Source organism: Chiloscyllium plagiosum, unplaced genomic scaffold (genome assembly GCF_037043375.1).
Source record: "Chiloscyllium plagiosum isolate Xiang-an unplaced genomic scaffold, Cpla_swu_hap1 HiC_scaffold_26, whole genome shotgun sequence".
Classification (NCBI taxonomy): domain Eukaryota; kingdom Metazoa; phylum Chordata; class Chondrichthyes; order Orectolobiformes; family Hemiscylliidae; genus Chiloscyllium; species Chiloscyllium plagiosum.
In genome coordinates this window covers 37,364,386-37,382,838 of record NW_028270164.1, presented here as the reverse complement: position 1 = coordinate 37,382,838, position 18,453 = coordinate 37,364,386, and the positions used below count along the sequence as shown (strand labels likewise).

Sequence of the window (18,453 nt, the reverse complement as noted above, 5' to 3'; positions counted from 1 at the left end):
CTGGAGTCACCTCGAGGTCAGGTTCCTTCCCTAATGCGCATTAGTGAACCATACGGGGCGTTTTTTTTCCCCTGATGATTGGCAATGGATTCATCATCATCATTAGTGTTTTAATTCTTCACTTTTAAAAAAAAATCACTGAAATAAAATTCTATCATTCACTATGGCAGAATTTGTACTGGGCTCCTCAAAACATTATCTCGGTCTCTTGATTAACAGTCCATCAATAATACCACAAGGCCATTGCCTTTCCTGCATGTTCAAGGAGGAAGGAGGACCATTCTGATCTGACACACCCTCTAACATCAGGTCAAAAATGACATTTACCCCCTCCAGCCATCAATATATAACCCCAACCTGTGTAACTTGGTCTGACCAGAATAGCTCAAGTAGGTTCTACAAAGGTTCTGCATTTTAGGCCACCTCCATGGCTGTTTCAGGAGTTAGCTGCAGTCCTAGCAGAAAGAGCTCTTGGCAGGACAACCTGCAAACTCAGAATTGGAATCCCTGAAAGAAGGCAGTTGACCATTGACTTAAATGAGCTGGTGCTCAGTGTAGGCACAGTGGGCTGAAAGGCCCCCTTCTGCACTGTAATACTGTGGTGATCCAGTCAAAGCCAGCTCTGGTCAGTACAGACTGCTTAGTGGCTCTCCAGTGGTGAGCAGGGAAATTCCTGGTACCATGAGATTTAGCTGCTGATTTCCTCACTTCTGCTTTCACATGGTTCCACTCCAACCAGTCTTGCTTCAAGCTGGAAGAACTTCTACGAATTAACTCTTCACCTATACGTCACCTTCAGTTCATCCCTTAATATTCACAGCTAGGATGAATCATGGCTCAGTTCTTGTGCTGTAAACTGATGGCACAAAATTCACTGAACGCAACATTTACTGGCCTGAAAAGCCTGGGTGACACGTATGAATAACAACTCTTGTCAGCTACAAAATAGTTAACACTATCAAATTCGTAATGGCTAGTTTGTCAGATTGCAGTAACTAGCTAGGGTTGTTCATTGCTCACCTTTTGATGGATCCAGGCAATATCATGAGGGGAATCGTACCAGCTAAAACTAGTCAGCGCTACCGAATGTTAGTATGCACCTTTTCAAGAGGAGACACACCATGGTTGGAGAAGATGCTCGCATCATCTATCCTTATTTTGTACTTATTGTCAAGGTGGCAGTTTTGAATTTTCCCCCAACATTTTCCAAATGATCCTGAGATTATAATCAGCACTTGATCACAACAGTACTAAGAACTTTCCCTTAGAATGACCAATGGCCAGCTGTTCACTTAATGGCTTTACAATCAAAATTGATATTTCTTATAAAACACTCCCTTAGAGCACGTTCAGTAATAAATGGAAACAAAAACAGAAATTGCTGGAAAAGCTCAGCAGGTCTGGCAGCATCTGTGGGGGAGAAATCAGAGTTAATGCACTGAAATTTCCAGAAGCCAGGGTTAGAATAGATCGAGAACAATTAATAAGGAAATCACAACCGGAAACCTCAGCTTAATATTTTGATGTTACTAATTTTTAGGGTACTATACATTGGATTGAAGTAACATTTTAGGGTTTGGTTTTGGCTATCTTTTTAAATAGTTTTGTTTCAATTTCACCTATTGAGATAGCTAACGGTTAGAGCAGCTAAGGCTGTTTAAATTATCTAACAGCTGAAAATCAATTCCACATTTGACCAAGTGTGACATCAAAGGGAGCTAGCAAAGAAAGAAGGCTATAGTTGTTTGAGACCAATCACCTCCGCCTTAGAGTAATGCTGCAATGCTTCCTCAGAGATGCTCAAACATTTTCATTGTTTAAATTGGCAATGTTTGCTGATTATACAGTATTTGGAACTGTTAGCAACTCTTAAACACTAAAGCTGTTTGTATCCTCAGATCAAGACATGGCAACATGCAGCACTGCTATGATAAGCAGGAATTAAAATTTGTTTCACACAAGCTCTAGGTAATGGCTACTGTCTACAAAAGGTAATGCAGAGTAACTTGGGTCTGATTGGGATATGATCTCATCATATGGGATCTGCTAGAAACACACCATCTGTCCTGGTTGCTACGGGTCAGGGTCCCACATTAAAATTTACTGAAAATGGCCAGCTTTAACACCAACAGGAAAAAAAAAACAGCAACTGAGGCTAGTAATTCAACTCTGGATTCCCCCAAAGCTTTCTTCTACCTATTAGGCACATGCCAGGATTAGATTAGATTCCCTACAGTGTGGACACAGGCCCTTTGGTCCAACAAGCCCACACTGACCCTCCAAAGAGTAACCCACTCAGACCCATTTCCCTCTGACTAATGCACCGAACACTATGGGCAATTTAACTTGGCCAATTCACCTGACCTGCATATCTTTGGACTGTGGGAGGAAACCGGAGCACCCGGAGGAATCCCACGCAGACATGGGGAGAATGTGCAAACTCCACACACAGTCGCCCAAGGCTGGAATTGAACCTGGGACCCTGGTGCTGTGAGGCAGCAGTGCTAACCACTCAGCCACCATGCCGCCCTTAAATAATGGATTATTTCCCATTTTGCCTGGATGAATGCAGCACCAATAATGCTCACAAGGATGCAGCCTACTTGATTATCCATTCTCCATTCACCACCTTTAGCATTCACTTCCCTCACCACTGACATATTAGAGACTACAGCTCACACTGCAACAATTCACCAAGGCGTTTTCAACAGCATCTTCCAAACCCACAACCTCTACCACAAAGGAGATTAAGGGATTCAGATATATTGGAACCCCTCCAACTCACACACCAACCTGACTTGAAAATTTCTCCGTTTCTTTAACATCATTGGGTCAAAATCCTGGAATTCCTATCTTATAACACGGTGGATGTACCTACATTATCTGGATTGCAATGTTCAAGGCAGCAGATTACCACCATTTTGTCAGGGGGTATTGGGGGTTGACAATAAGAATTAGCCTTTCCAGTAACATTCACATCACATGAACAAACAGAAGAAACTAATGAAGTCTTTCACATCTACATAAATAGTTAAAGCGGGACTGAGTTTAACATTTCTGTCATCTCAAATAAGACAGTTTGACCAGTGGAATACTTAACCATCAGTATTGCAGTTTAGGTTATGCTGAGGCCACACTTTTCAAACTGAATTATGAGCGCATACCTTATCCAAGTCTAGCTGAGACTTGTAGATAAATGGTCTATTCCTTGAGCAAGGTGTGATATTCAGAAAATAAGAGGGTGGAGAGCTGATTCCGATGTTATCAACTCCACACTTCTATGCATTTGCTTCAAATGCTGTCCATTAGGTCTGAGCACAACTATTGCTAAGATGTGGTGATGTGCTGTACTTAGAACAACTTGCATTTGTTCATTCACAAGGACCTCAGTACATTGTGCAAGAAATTCCTAAATTTGAAATGATTTTTTGATTCAAAAGTAAGTAACAATCAACAGAACATTTCAGACTGAATGCTGGCATAGTAATGTACAAAGTATAGAGTTGTGATTTAGCAAGGTGATATTCCGGACTTTATATTAAAATATATAATTATGCCTTGTAAAGTATATTATAAAGTCACAGATTTTCTAGAAAAGATGGAAGAAACTAGTAATGAAGCAAACACGTCAGATACAGTTTCACCTACTTGACAATAAATGATGATTACAGCAACTCAATGCTAAGGTGACTTCAAATTAGAAGAACATCATTTTAAAAAGCAGATACAGCATTAAGATGCTTATCTACCAGATTGTTATCTTCAAATAGTTTGGGGTTATTAGTGCAAGCACTGAAACATAGTTTTATTCAGATACTTAAAATATTTTGCTAGGTTTCCAGTAATGCAAGGATATGTTTTCTTTTTGAAAACTATTCTTGGTACTTACCAGCAACTTTCAGAGAGCCTGCTCCTGAACTGGTCATTGGTGAAGTTACTCCAACTGGTGCTGCACCCTTTTTCAGTGAACTGGTTTGTCCAGTGGATTGCTGTTTCTTTAGTTCTCCTTTTGTCGTTTCTTCTGCTGACTCAGTGCGGATACGTCTCCACTTTGTGTTTTGATCCATCTTAAGATTGCTGGCATCATAGCCACCCTCAGACTTTTTCGGGCCTTTACTTTCAGAACCACTGTACCAGGTCAGACCACTCTCAACCATGGAACGCTTTTCTGCATCAGTTCGGAGCTGCAAAGTAATTTATACTGATCAGTCAACAAGTGTTCAGCACAAAAGTGAAAATCCAACCATTCACAGCTATAAAGTCAACATTGTAACAAGTGTTAAAGCTAAATTCTGTTATGTAAATTATGTACCAACTATTAACAAATTGAGGTGTTGTCACTGTCAGAGGAAGTCCTTACAGCAGAGGGCTGTCAAGGCTGCATTGTTAAGTCTATTGCGGTGGAGACAGACAGATTGTTAATTAGTCAGAAATGAATTAGAGGGAAAGAGGAGTTAAGGATGATTAGGTCAGTCATGATCTCATTGAATGGCAGAGAAGGCTCAATGGGTGAATGGCCTATATCTGCTCCGACATCTTATGGTCTTAAATACAATATCTGATTTAAACAAGATTCAATCAAGTCATCTGGTTCAGGATTTATGAAATTCTCATGTGGTATGGAGCCAGGCTAAAGGTTATGAAAATAGACATAACTGTCTGATAAAATTGACTTATTATCCTTTCTTCAGTTGCAACAGCTAAGTGCAATTATACCCCAGATCAGTTTGTTGAGAGTCCAATTTTAAGTCTTAGAACAGTTACAACAGAGTCGGAAGCTTTTGGTCCAGCACATCTGTGCTGTTTCGCTGTCAGTTCCACTGCACCACAGCCTGACAATAATTAGCAGAAAAGATTTGCAAGGACCATGCCTTTTTGAAAAAAACCCAATAGCCAGAAATGAGAAAGCGGCATTGTAAACCGGTATTTGAAAGGATACTGATTGTTTTGAAAGCAAGTAACTAGACTTCCATAGCAAACATCATATATAGAACTGTCCGAACAGGCAGTCATTGAAGTTTGAGTTGCAGACAATTTGGGTCTGAGGCAGGGTGTGTGGACGAAGCACTGGCTGGCAAAAAGAAGTTCATTGGTCTGTGAACAAGTGACCAGTTATCAATGACAAAATTACAGAGAGCAGAGACGGAAAAACACATGGTCAGTTTTCCTCAGCTTGGGAGTGGCCTGCGTTCTCTGCATAACCTGAAGAGAACTTGTTTATGTTTCCTTCAACTGTTATTATGAGCTGTGACTTTTAACTGATAAGTTAGAGACTTTATTGAAAAAAAAGTGAACCAGCCACCTTGTGCCATTTATCATGTAGTAGAAGCATATGGTGAAAGAGGACTGAAGCATTTGTGCTGACCAGCCAAAGAGACAAAAGGTTCAGCTGAAAACAGAACTTGGAACACAGACTAACAAACTCCTGTCCAGTGTTTCCATCTATCCAACAACGTATGTCCCTTGTCTGATGGTCTGTGTGCATGCAGTGAGACAGAGAGAGAGGAGGGGAGGGAAAAAGAGAGGGGAAGGAAAAAGAGAGGGGAGGGGAGAGAGGGAGGGGGAGAGAGAAAGGGGTGGGGAGGGAGAGAGAAAGATAGATAAGGGGGTTTCAGTGTTATTATGTAGTGTTTTATCCTGATGGCTTACCTGTAGCTAATTACTTGAAAAACAGTAATTCTTGTTCAGTATATAAACATGGTTCATGTTTTCTATTAACCTGGGTCTGAAAGTCAGGAAACTTTGCAAACTTGATAAAATGTCTAACTTTTGTGATGACTCTGGGAAAAGAAGGGTTTAATTCCAAGCTGGCTCCTCCATTTACCTTATGAAAACTATTATTGAGTATGCTCGACAATAGTTTCTGCATTCTAGATCTGAATCATTCATTGAGTAAAAAGAATTCCTGTATACCTTGATTCTTTGGTCATTCATACTGACAAGGAACAAAAGTAGGTCACTTTGATCTTTGAGTCTGTTCCATCATTCAATAAGATCATGGCTGGTCTGATTTTAACTTCGACCATCCTGAATATCTCCAACAGATTCTTAATTACCAAGGGGATGAAAGACAATCTACCTGTCCATTAAAAATATTTAAAGATTCATTATCCAGTATCATTTCAGGAAGAGGATTGTACAGCTTCTAAGACCTTTTAAAAAAAAAAGTTCCCATCTGTGTCTCATATATTCATCTTAAACCAGTGTATCCTGGTTATTGGAGGAGAAAGTGAGGTCTGCAGATGCTGGAGATCAGAGCTGAAAATGTTTTGCTGGAAAAGCGCAGCAGGTCAGGCAGCATCCAGGGAACAGGAGAATCGACGTTTCGGGCATAAGCCCTTCTTCAGGAATGAGGAAAGTGTGTCCAGCAGATTATTGACCCTCAGAACAATGGGATTAGATTTTCCAATGTACTCTCTGATAATAGTGGAGACTGGATAGCGTCGTCAATACCTTCCCGCAAACAGACCAAAATCAAAACATCCTGATTAAACTCTTCTCAATCTTTTTATTGCTAAGGAGGAGCACAACCATAGCTTCTTGGAGAAAGGTTATCAAAAAGAAAGATGAACATTGTTCCTCTCACCACAGCTGCTGCTTCACTTGCTTCACATTTCCAGCTTTGTCTGTTTTTATTTCGGATTTTCAGAGTGCAGTATTTTGTATTTGCAATGAAGAATATTTACATTTGTTCAGTCAGCAAACAAGCCCATGTATAATTGATTTGAGAATATTTAATGTGTTTAAAACTCCATAGAGCACACTTGCATTACATCAGCCAGACTAAGGTTTGCATGAGGTCCCAGAAGATGAATGGATAATCTGCAAGTCTACGTTGTTACTGTACTTCAGATCTTTCACATAACTACTGTAACCAAATATATTTGATCGAATAGTTAGTATGCAAATGAAAGAAATATATAACATTGACAACTGACTTCTTGTCATGTCTTGATGTCATGCACTGACATTTTTACCTTCTCCATATAATTGGGAGTAAGAATATAACGTTAGCTTAACATTCAGTATTCAATATTGAAAAGGTCACACCTAGATACCTTGGATAATAAACAAAGGGATAAAATTGACCACTAACACTGAAGTCACATTCTCCTTTTTGTTGCTGAGACTAACCACTTTGAAATGGGATGAGGACAGTTTGCTTGGTCAGATTTCCAGGGAAAAAGAAATGACTAACATGTATAATGCATTGAATCAGATTCTGTTATATTTTCCACAACTATGATCTATCCTTTTACAATTAATGATGTTCCATGAGAAATATTTTACTGGTAAACATGTAGGTTTGGCATGTGCAAGAAACAAAACTAACAATTTCCAAAATTTACAAATATGGTTGACTTTATTATGCCTTATTAAACTCAGATTAAACTTGACTAAAGTCTCAGCAATGTGCTTGATAATGTTTTGAGTCTTGATTGCCAAATATCAATTTTGCAAATTTGAATTGTGTGGAAAGTTTGAGAATATAATTTCAAAACAAAACAGATTAACTCATATTTTTATCATCCTTTCATTTCAGAAAGGGAGAGATGGTGTTCTACAAAATGCACAATTTGGGAAACAAAAATGCTTTCTGCATCGTGCAAGCTGAAAAAACCTTCAAAGATGGAACATACACAAGTGTCTGGGCAATTCCTCAACTACTGCTGCCAAATACACTTAAATAAGTCACAAAAAAATACAACTTAAAACAATCCTGGTTGCTGGGATACAGTTAGTTGTGCAAGTACCTACAAAAAAAAACGCTCAAAAGTTTAAGCTTCTCCATTAAATTGTGTTCAAACAGATCTCCCACAACAGTACCAATCATGTTTTAACTTTTCACCCAAGGTTTCTTTTGCCAGGACCTTTGCAGGATTCTCTCAACATTGTGCTTTGTCTTTATGCAAAATATTATTTCTGATCTTTTAAGTGCTTCTTTTAAAAAAAAGGATTTAGAACAAAGTCCTTAAGTGACCTGTCCTGAATTTTCTGTTTATTAAAATGCAGCTTCATGGCTGAAGCATCATCATCTTCAACACTGAAAAGCTTTCTAGATTGCAGGTTCCTAAACATATTGTGCCATTTGTGCAAAAATATTGGGTGAATTAGTTTAAAATTGAAATATTAGGACATGATGAGAAAATAAACTTGCTTGAGTTCAGTTTTGTGTACTGCCTTCAACATCTTTATCTGATTTGGTAATATTTATGTTATCACATCAAGTACAAGGACCCAGTTTTTATTTTTACATAAGTTAAATCTCTCAAACTGTCAGAAACCGCACCTTGACGGTGTACTGGTTGTGTATTTCAATGTCTTGTTTCATTAATTTCAAGCTTGATAACTGTAGGGGATGTCTTTCATCTCCAATATGTGAACCTTATCATAGAGGTGTAAATCAAATTAGGAGATACAGGTTTTTTTTTTACTCGTTTTAAATCTTGGTAAAAATGCTAATTTAAGCTCAGATGACTTCCTTTATTGCACTGGTTTCACAAAACAGTTAACCTGTGTATTTAATTTGATCCACAGGAGTCCCAAGTAATTAAATCCCAATGATTAAAAAAAATCAATAGTCCATGTTTTACCACTATCATGACACCTATTTCAGATTTGAAAATAAGAACCTATTTTTTAAAGAACAACCTTGGTTGGTATGGTGCACTTGTATGAGTCAACTTTGGAGTGCAGAGTGGCTGATATGGATATGGAGCTATTGGCCAAAGGGTCCTCCCCACACCATCCCTTTTTCCAACCCTACCACGTTGACTTGCTGATGTCCTTTTGGAGAAGAAATCTGCTGTCCTTGCCTAGTTTGGTGATTGACATTCCATTGATTTATCAATATCCTAAAGTGTACATTCTAAACAAACATATGTTATGAGAATCTTTATAACTAACAGGTGAAGTATTAAATAGAACCACAAAAGACAAAACACACAAGTGAGCATAAAAATGTTTTTCAATCTACTAGATCAATATTCTACAAATGCCCTTTTAAAGTTTGCAAGTTCTGAAGTACAGGCAGTACACGACCATCTCATTGTATGCAAAATTTGCATCTTCCACAAATGATAAATACTGATCTGTGGTCAGTTCTTACGGATATTGTTAGCTATAAGTCAACTTTACATACATTGCCTCTTGAATACAAAAGATTAATTGTTGTGAAACTTCCAAGAAGTCATATCTATCTGGAATCTGTAGTTTTCTAACCTTCGATATTCTGAAAAAATACTCTGCAATTAAAATAATCTCTTACCAAAACAGGTTAAATCAATTGTGAACCAAAAGCAAGTTTGCCTTTTTGCTTCTCCATGGGTAGGAGCAGCTTTGGAAGGACAACCAGTTCAATGAATAGTAAAACTGATGTGGTTGCTGCACTCACTATTTTTTGTTAATTCAAAAGATTTTGCCTTTAAAAAAGGACAGAATGAGGGTTTTCCTTAATTTATTAAGGATTATGACTTGCACGCGGTCTCTAATTTAAAATTATGCTTTTTGGGATAAAGTTGGCAGATGCTGCTGCCATTCAATCCGCAGAGAATGTAACTTAACAAAAAGAGACTGTGACCACTTATTTTAAATTGCAATATCTAATTATTACATCTCTCTCCCAAAATTCACTGTTATCATCTGTTTTGACCAAAGATTTTAAAAGGAGAACAAATGGACTAGAGTCAGCATATTGTGAACATAATTGTCATGGATGCTATCCATATTGTCCATCATCATACTGTACATTTCACCAACAGTATCATATGTTCTATCTTGCAGACGTGAATGCAGAGGTTAATGCTATCCCATCACCAGACAAGGATATGCTTAACCACAGTGGCACAACAGCTGATTGAGACCTCTCTATCATATTTTAAATAGAGATTCTTGCTCTCTAAAAGAATCTTCAACATAATTAAGCAGTATAATTTAATTTTGTACTGTGTCACACATCTGCTCAAATTACATTTAAACAATATCAGGGTGCATCTTCCTGATTTTTACTGCCAGCTCAATGAGGGAAAAGATGATGAAAAACACAATTCTCTACCCCTTTACGCATCAAACAACTGAGAGGGACAGACACAGAGAAATCTAGGGAGCATGCAACACAACTGTGGCCATGAAAAGGGCAGATGGGCCTCAAAGCCTGCTTGAAGAATTGCTCCCCTGGTCTGCTGCTAGGATGTGGGTGTCCCTGGCTAATCCAGCATTTATCACCCATTCCTAATTGCCCAGAATGCAGCTTAGATTCAACCATATGGCTGAGAGTTTGGAGTGACACATAGGCGGGACCAAGGAAGGATAGGTGATTTCATTCCCTAAAATACATTAGTGAACTAGGGTTTTTACACCAGTGGTTATATGGGTACTATGAGAAACACAGAAAACGGGATAAGTCTAATGTCATTCAGCCCTTAAAGCCCACTCTTAGGTTAGCATTTGTTTTCCATTCCAGACATTTTTTGGGGTCTCAGAATTCCACCAGCTGCTGTGCTGGGATCCAAACCCACGTCCCTGGAACATTAGCCGGGTAATCTGGATTAACGTCCAGTGACAGTGCCACCATCTGAAAGTGATAACCACTAGTACCGTGCCTCAGCTGGTGAATCATTACTCCATGTTGAACACCACTTGGAGAAAACACAGGGAATGGCAAGGGCACAGAATGTACTCTGGTTGGGAAAATTCAATGTTCAATGTTCATCACCAAGAGGGGCTCAGCAGCAACACTGCTGACCTCGTAGTTTGAATCTGAAGGGATTTGCCTGTTATATTAGGTCTGCCACAGCTGATGCGGGAACTAACAGGAGGGGGTAAAACATCATCCTCAATCTGCATGCATTTGTCCATGACTGAATCACTAGGAATAAACATTGCACAGCCCTTGTGGAGACAAAGTTCTGTTGAATTATTAAGGACACTCTCCAATGTGTTGTGTGGCACTCTCAATGGGCTTAACTGGACAGACATTGACCAGATCTAGCAACTCAAGACTGGGCATAATCTGCAACCTTATGGCTGGCATATCTCCCACTCTATTATTATCATCGAACCAGGGGATCAACCCTGGTTCAAAGAAGAGTGCAGGAGGGCATACCAGGAGCAGCATGAGGCATTAACCCCATGAGGTTACAACACAGGACTGACTGACACAAAGCTTGCAAAGCAAAATCAGCAGCAGATAATAGAAATGATGAGCTATTTCACAACCAGTAGATCAGATCTAAGCTTTGCAATCCTACCACATCCAATCGTGAATTGCGGGGTCATTTACTAAACTCACTAGGGCAGGAAACTCTACAAATGATGAAGGGTTTGTCATATGAAGAGAGATTGAACACTTTATGCCTATACTCTCGGGACTTTAGAAGAATGAGGGTAGATCTAATTGAATATTCAAGATGATAAAAGGTGTGGATAAAGTAGACGTGGATCAGATGCTTCCTCTTGTGGGGCATTCTAGGGTGAGAGGTCATAGTCTTAGGATAAGGGGAAGCAAATTTAAAATAGATTTGAGGAGCAACTACTTCTCTCAAAAGGTATTTGAACCTGTGGAATTCACTACCGCAAAGTGCAGTGGATGCTGGGACAGTGAATAAATTTAAGGAGTTAGATAAATTTTTAATTGGTAATGGGTTGAAGGGATATGGAGAGAAGGGAGGAAAATGGGGGCGAGGGTATATTAGCCAAGATCGAATGGCAGTGCAGACTCGATGGGCCGAATGGCCAAATTCTGCTCCTATATCTTATGATGTTATAAATGTTATAGAAGCTTCAATGATTGGGAGCCCAGCACATCAGTACAAAAGATAAGGCCAAAGCATTTGCAACAAACTTCAGTCAGAAGTTCTGGAGGTCCCAAACATCACAGATGCCAGTCTTCAGCCAATTCAATTCACTCAAGGCTATGGCTTTGATGACATTTTCAACAACAATACGGCAGCACAGTGGCACAGTGGTTAGCACTGCTGCCTCACAGCGCCAAAGACCCGGGTTCAATTCCCACCTCGGGCAACTGTCTGTGTGGAGTTTGCACATTCTCCCCGCGTCTGTGTGGGTTCCCTCCGGGTGCTCCAGTTTCCTCCCACAGTCCAAAGATGTGCAGGTTAGGTGAATTGGCCATGCTAAATTGCCAGTAGTGTTAGATGAAGGGGTAAATGCAAGGGAATGGGTCTGGGTGGGTTGTTCTTCGAGGGTCGGTGTGGACTTGTTGGGCCGAAGGGCTGTTTCCACACTGTAAGTAATCTAATCTAATACTAAATACATGCAGTCCTGAACTTGCCATGTCCAAGCCAAGCTGTTCCAGTACAACTATAACACAACACTGAAATCTACCTGGCCACATGAAAAATTTCCCAGCTATGTCTTATACACATAAATCAGGACAAATCAAACCCTGCCAATTACCATCTCATCAAATCTACTCTTGATCAGTAAAGTGATGGAAGGTGGTATCAATAGTGTTATCAAACAGCACTTCCAATGCAATAACCTGCTCACTGACACCCAGCTTGGATTCTGCCATGGTCACTCAATTCCTGGCCTCATTGTAGTCTTGGTTCAAACATGGTCAAAAGAGCTGAATTCTGGAGGGAAGGGGAGAGTGATGGTCATTGACATCAAAGCCATATTGGACCGTGCATGGCATCAATGATCCCAAGCAAAACTGGAGTCAATGTGAATCAAGAGAAAATTCTTTGCTGGTTGGAATCATACCAGGAACAAAGGAAGATGGTTTTCACTGTTGGAGGTCAGTCATTTCAGCTCCAGAACAAGTTTGCAGGCATTCCTCAGGTCATTTTCCGAACCAAAATGTTCGGAGCAGGTGGGACTTAAACTCAGGCCTTCTGGCTCAAGGGTAGGGACTTCTGAACAAGCACCCTCCGTGCCTCAGGATAATGTCCTATGCAATATCATCTTCAGCTGCTTCAACAACGATCTGTCCTTAATCATAATATCAGAAATGGGGATGTTTCATGATTTTTGCAGTGTTCAACACTATTTGCAACGCTGCAGATAACCGAAGTAGACTATGTCCAGATGTAACCAGGCTGGGACAATATTCAGGTTTGCGAGGATTGGTGCCAAGGAATATTTATGGTACCTAATTGCGAGGCAAAGAACTTTCTTGATACGAGATCCTAACCATTGCCACTCGATATTCAATCCGCCCCAAATTCAACATCCTGGGAGAGTGCCATTGACCAGAAATTGATTGAGCTATATAAATACAGTACCTACAAAATCAGTTCAGAAACTAGGAACCCTGCAGTAAGCCATTCACCTCTCAACTCCTCAAAACCTTTCTGCTATCTACAAGTTACAAGTCAGGAGTGTGATGGAATATTTCCCCACTTGCCTTGATGAGTGCAACTCCAAAAACAAGCAACTGGTGCCATCCAATGCAAAGTAGCTGAATTGAATGGTATCACATTCACACTTTCACAATCCCCACCATCGACACTCAGTAGCAGTGTGTACCATTGACAAGATTCATTGCAGAAATTCATCAAGGCACCTTATACAGCATCTTCCAAACCCACAACCACTACCACCTAGAAAGATAAGGGCTGCAAAGATGAACATGCCACTTGGGAGCTTCCCTCCGGGCCACTCACCATCCTGACTTGGAAACATAATGCCATTAATTCAATGTTGTTGGATAAAAATCCTGGAACTCCATTTCTAACTTCACTCTGGATCTATCTAAACCAGCAGTCCAAAAGGCAGCTCATCACCACCAACATCTCAAGGACTATTAAGGATGGGCAATAAATGTTAGTCCACCATCAAAATCCCATGAATTCATAAAAATAAAAGGACGTCCAAAGGTAGCAATCTAGATAACTCCCTGTACCATGTCTTGAATCCTCTGGGTCATCTCTCTTCTCAGCACTGCCATTAATTATCTAGACTTTGTTATGTAGGAGAGAATTTCAAAGTTTGCACTCAATATAAACCTGGAAAATTGTGAGGAAGATAGTGTAGAACTTTAACTGACAAAGTTGGTGGAATGCTGAAAATGTGTTGCTGGAAAAGCGCAGCAGGTCAGGCAGCATCCAAGGAGCAGGAGAATCGGCGTTTCGGGCATGAGCCCTTCCTCAGGAATGAGGAAAGCGTGCCAAGCAGGCTAAGATAAAAGGTAGGGAGGAGGGACTTGGGGGAGGGGCTTTGGAAAAGCGATAGGTGGAAGGAGGTTAGGGGAGGGTGATAAGGTGAGGGTAATAGGCCGGAGTGGGAGTGGGGGCGGAGAGGTCAGGAAGAAGATTGCTGGTTAGGAAGGTGGTGCTGAGTTCGAGGGTTGGGACTGAGACAAGGTAGGGAGAGGGGAAATGAGGAAACTGGGAGAAATCGGAGTTCATGCCTTGTGGTTGGAGGGTTCCTAGGCGGAAGGTGAGGAGCTCTTCTTCCAGCTGTCGTGTTGCTATGGTCTGGCAATGGAGGAGTTCAAGGACCTGCATGTCCTTGGGAGGGGAAGTTGAAGTGTTGAGCCACGGGGTGGTTGGGTTGGTTGGTCCGGGTGTCCCAGAGGTGTTCTCCGAAACGTTCCGCAAGTAGGCGGCCTGTCTCCGCAATATAGAGGAGGCCACATCGGGTGCAGCGGATGCAGTAAATGACGTGTGTGGAGGTGCAGGTGAATTTGTGGCGGATATGGAAGGATCCCTTGGGGCCTTGGAGGGAAGTAAGGGGGGAGGTGTGGGCGCAAGTTTTGCATTTCTTGAGGTTGCAGGGGAAGGTGCCAGGAGTGGAAGTTGGGTTGGTGGGGGGTCTGGACCTGACGAGGGAGTCACGGAGGGAGTGGTCTTTTTAGAACGCTGATAGGTGCGGGGAGGGAAATATATCCCTGGTGGTGGGGTCCATTTGGAGGTGGCGGAAATGACGACGTATATGGAGGTTGGTGGGGTGGTAGATGAGGACCAGTGAGGTTCTGTCCTGGTGGCGATTGGAGGGGCGGGGCTCAAAGGCGGAGGAGCGGGAAGTGGAGGAGATGCGGTGGAGAGCATCGTCGATCACGTCTGGGGCGAAATTGCGGTCTTTGAAGAAGAAGGCCATCTGGGTTGTTCAGTATTGGAACTGGTCCTCCTGGGAGCAGATGCGGCGGAGACGAAGGAATTGGGAATATGGGATGGCGTTTTTACAGGGGGCAGGGTGGGAGGAGGTGTAGTCTAGGTAGCTGCGGGAGTCGGTTGGTTTATATTAAATGTCCATGTTGATTCGGTCGCCCGAGTTGGAAATGGAGAGATCTAGGAAGGGAGGGAGGAATCTGAGACGGTCCAGGTAAATTTGAGGTCGGGGTAGAAGGTGTTGGTAAAGTGGATGAACTGTTCAACCTCCTCGTGAGAGCACGCGGCAGCGCCGATACAGTCATCGATATAGCGAAGGAAAAGGTGGGAGGTGGTGCCAGTGTAGCTGTGGAAGATGGACTGTTCCACATATCCTACGAAGAGGCAGGCATTGCTGGGGCCCATGCGGGTGCCCATGGCTACTCATTTGGTTTGGAGGAAGTGGAAGGATTGGAAAGAGAAGTTGTTCAGAGTGAGGACCAGTTCAGTCAGTCGAAGGAGGGTGTCAGTGGAAGGGTACTGGTTGGTACGGTGGGAAAGGAAGAAGCGGAGGGCTTTGAGTCCTTCGTGATGGGGGATGGAGGTGTATAGGGACTGGATGTCCATGGTGAAGATAAGGCGTTGGGGACCGGGGAAGTGAAAATCATGGAAGAGGTGGAGGGTGTGGGTGGTGTCCCGAACGTAGGTGGGGAGTTCTTGGACTAAGGGGGACAGGACCGTGTCGAAGTATGCAGAGATGAGTTTGGTGGGGCAGGAGCAGGCTGAGACAATGGGTCGACCAGGGCAGTCAGGTTTGTGGATTTTGGGTAGAAGGTAGAAACGGGCAGTGCGGGGTTGTGGGACTATGAGGTTAGAGGCGGTGGATGGGAGATCCCCTGAGGTGATGAGGTTATGGATGGTCCTGGAGATGATGGTTTGGTGGTGGGAGGTGGGGTCATGGTCAAGAGGGCAGTAGGAGGAGGTGACCGCGAGTTGGCGGAATGGGCAAGTAGATAACAGATGAAGTTCAATGCAGAGGAGAGTAGGAAGTGATACATTATTGCAGAAAGAACATCTAGTTACGTTATAAAGAGTACCACTCTAAAAAAGGGTGTGCAAGAGGAAATACCTGGATGTGTGTTCATGCATGAGGCATTAAATGCATCAGGGAAGTTTGAAAGGGCAGTTATTAAAGCATTTGGTATCATGGGCTTTTCCCACTTCACACTGGTAAACCTGTAATGTGTTCTTTCCGATCCATTCACACCCTTCCTCACATGTGATGTCCAGAACTGTACTCTAGCTGAGGATTAACATGAGGAGAAAGTGAGGTCTGCAGATGCTGGAGATCAGAGCTGAAAATATGTTGCTGGAAAAGCGCGGCAGGTCAGGCAGCATCCAGGGAACAGGAGAATCGACGTTTCGGGCATAAGCCCTTCTTCAGGAATCTGATCATAAATATAATCATCTAATAGGGGCACCAAGGAGGTTATATTTAACTTGTACATGTTAATCCTTAGCTACAGTACTGTGTACAGTTCTGGACATCACAGGTGAGGAAGGGTGTGAATGGATTGGAAAGAACACATTACAGGTTTACCAGTGAGAAGTGGGAAAAGTTAGAGGATATTTTGGAGGAGCTGGGATGGTTTTTCTTCGAGAGGAGAGGATAAGAAGATACTGAATACAAGTTTTCAAAAATCATGATTATTAGAAATTGTTTCCACTCAAAAATGAGAAGGCACAGATATGATTCATTTGCATAAGAAACAAATGCAATGTGAAATAAAATGTTTTTAACACAATGAGTAGATAGTGTCAGGAATGTACAGCCCAGACATATGGTGGAGGCTGGTTTAAATGAATGATTCAAGTGTCTGTTAGTTGGATCATTTCAAAAGCAGTGTGCAGTGTTACTGGGAAAGTGAGAGTCTAGGACTTAGTCGTAACGCTTACTTGGCATGCAGGTGCAGACAGGATGGGTTGAATGGCCTCCTCTGAAATGCAACATTTGGGAGATTTAGTCCCTTGAGCCTGTTCTGAAAACCAATAAGATAAAGGTTGTTCTGGCTGTTGTTTGAAATCCACTTTCCTATGTTTCCCGCAACTCTTGACTCCACGGTCATTAAAAAAATCTAATTCTGTTTTGAATAAATTCAATGACACAGTTTCCGTTGCTTTCTGTAGAACAGAATTCCACCCAACAATAGCTAAGAAGAAAATTCTCTATTTCCTTTGTCCCGTTCCCCCCTACAAGATTTCTACAGAATCTGTTGTGTAAAGGTATAAGCATTGAAAAGAAGTAATACACAGATATGTTTTAAGCAGCATCCACTATGATAAAGTCATACAGACAGGCAGGATCAAGGTGGCTCTCAACATTTAGCTCTCACCTTTAGATTCTGGAATGGTATCTATGAAAGTGATATAACTTGTACATAGCTGCTATCCTGCAATAAATCATATTTTGTTTAGACAAGAGTGTCTTCTTGTTAAACTACCATGAGGTTTTCTTCTCTTACCAAACATGCCTTGCAGATTCCTTCCAGAGGATGGATGGTGTCAGCTAATCAAATAGACAGCTCACACAACATCCAGTGGATATAGGCCCGATCTGCTCATCCTTTCTCCATCAGAAAAGTTCTTACCTCGTATTAGTCAAGTGAACTTTCTCGGAACTTCGAACAAAATTATTTCAAAGAGAAAGGAACACAAAAAAAAACGTACATGGTACTCCAAGTACAGTCTCACTCAGGGCCCATACAACAGCAATAAATTTCTGACGTATTTTTCATTTCTCCTGCAATAAATTTCAATGTTCCATTTACCTTACTAATCACTTGCTATACCTAGACTAACAATGTAAGATTGATCAGGACACTCCGCCTCTCCACGTATCAATACATTGTGTAATCTCTTTGCATAAGGGTGGCAAATCCTTCCATTACAGAAGCTGCATATTTATACCATCTTTCATTAGAACCAGACAGCTTAAAGCACTTCACAGACATTAACATTCTTCTGAAGTGTAGTCTATCACTACGTGGGAAATATGGCAACCATGTTGCATACAGCACACTTCCACAAACAGCAATGTGGTACTGACTAAACAACATGTTTTCCAATGTTGATTGAGAGACAAATACTGGCCAGGACATTAGATACAAATCTGCTGCTTTCCCAGCATGGAATATTTTACATCTACCTCAGAAAACAGATGGGACATCGGTTTAATATCCCATCTGAAAGATGGCACCTCTGACAGCACAGAACTTCCCCTGTACTGTACTGCAATGTCAGTTTTGTCACCAATCATATCATTTGCCAACAGAAGAGATGGAGATCAAGCCTGGGCACTGATACACATTCAATATTTTTGAAAAGAAGATGGAAAATCTGTTTC

The 18,453-nt window shown here is 41.5% G+C and overlaps 1 protein-coding gene across 5 annotated transcripts in view; it reads right to left on the bottom strand.

Annotated features, from left to right (window-relative positions):
* LOC122563237 (neuron navigator 1) overlaps positions 1–18,453 on the bottom strand; it is a 653,551-nt gene that overhangs the window by 144,763 nt on the left and 490,335 nt on the right. For all 5 annotated transcript variants that reach the window (XM_087973627.1, XM_087973629.1, XM_087973628.1 and 2 more), the window contains one exon: positions 3,890–4,184. In XM_087973627.1, coding sequence (XP_087829753.1) covers positions 3,890–4,184 — 295 coding nt within the window. The remainder of the gene's footprint in view (positions 1–3,889; positions 4,185–18,453) is intronic.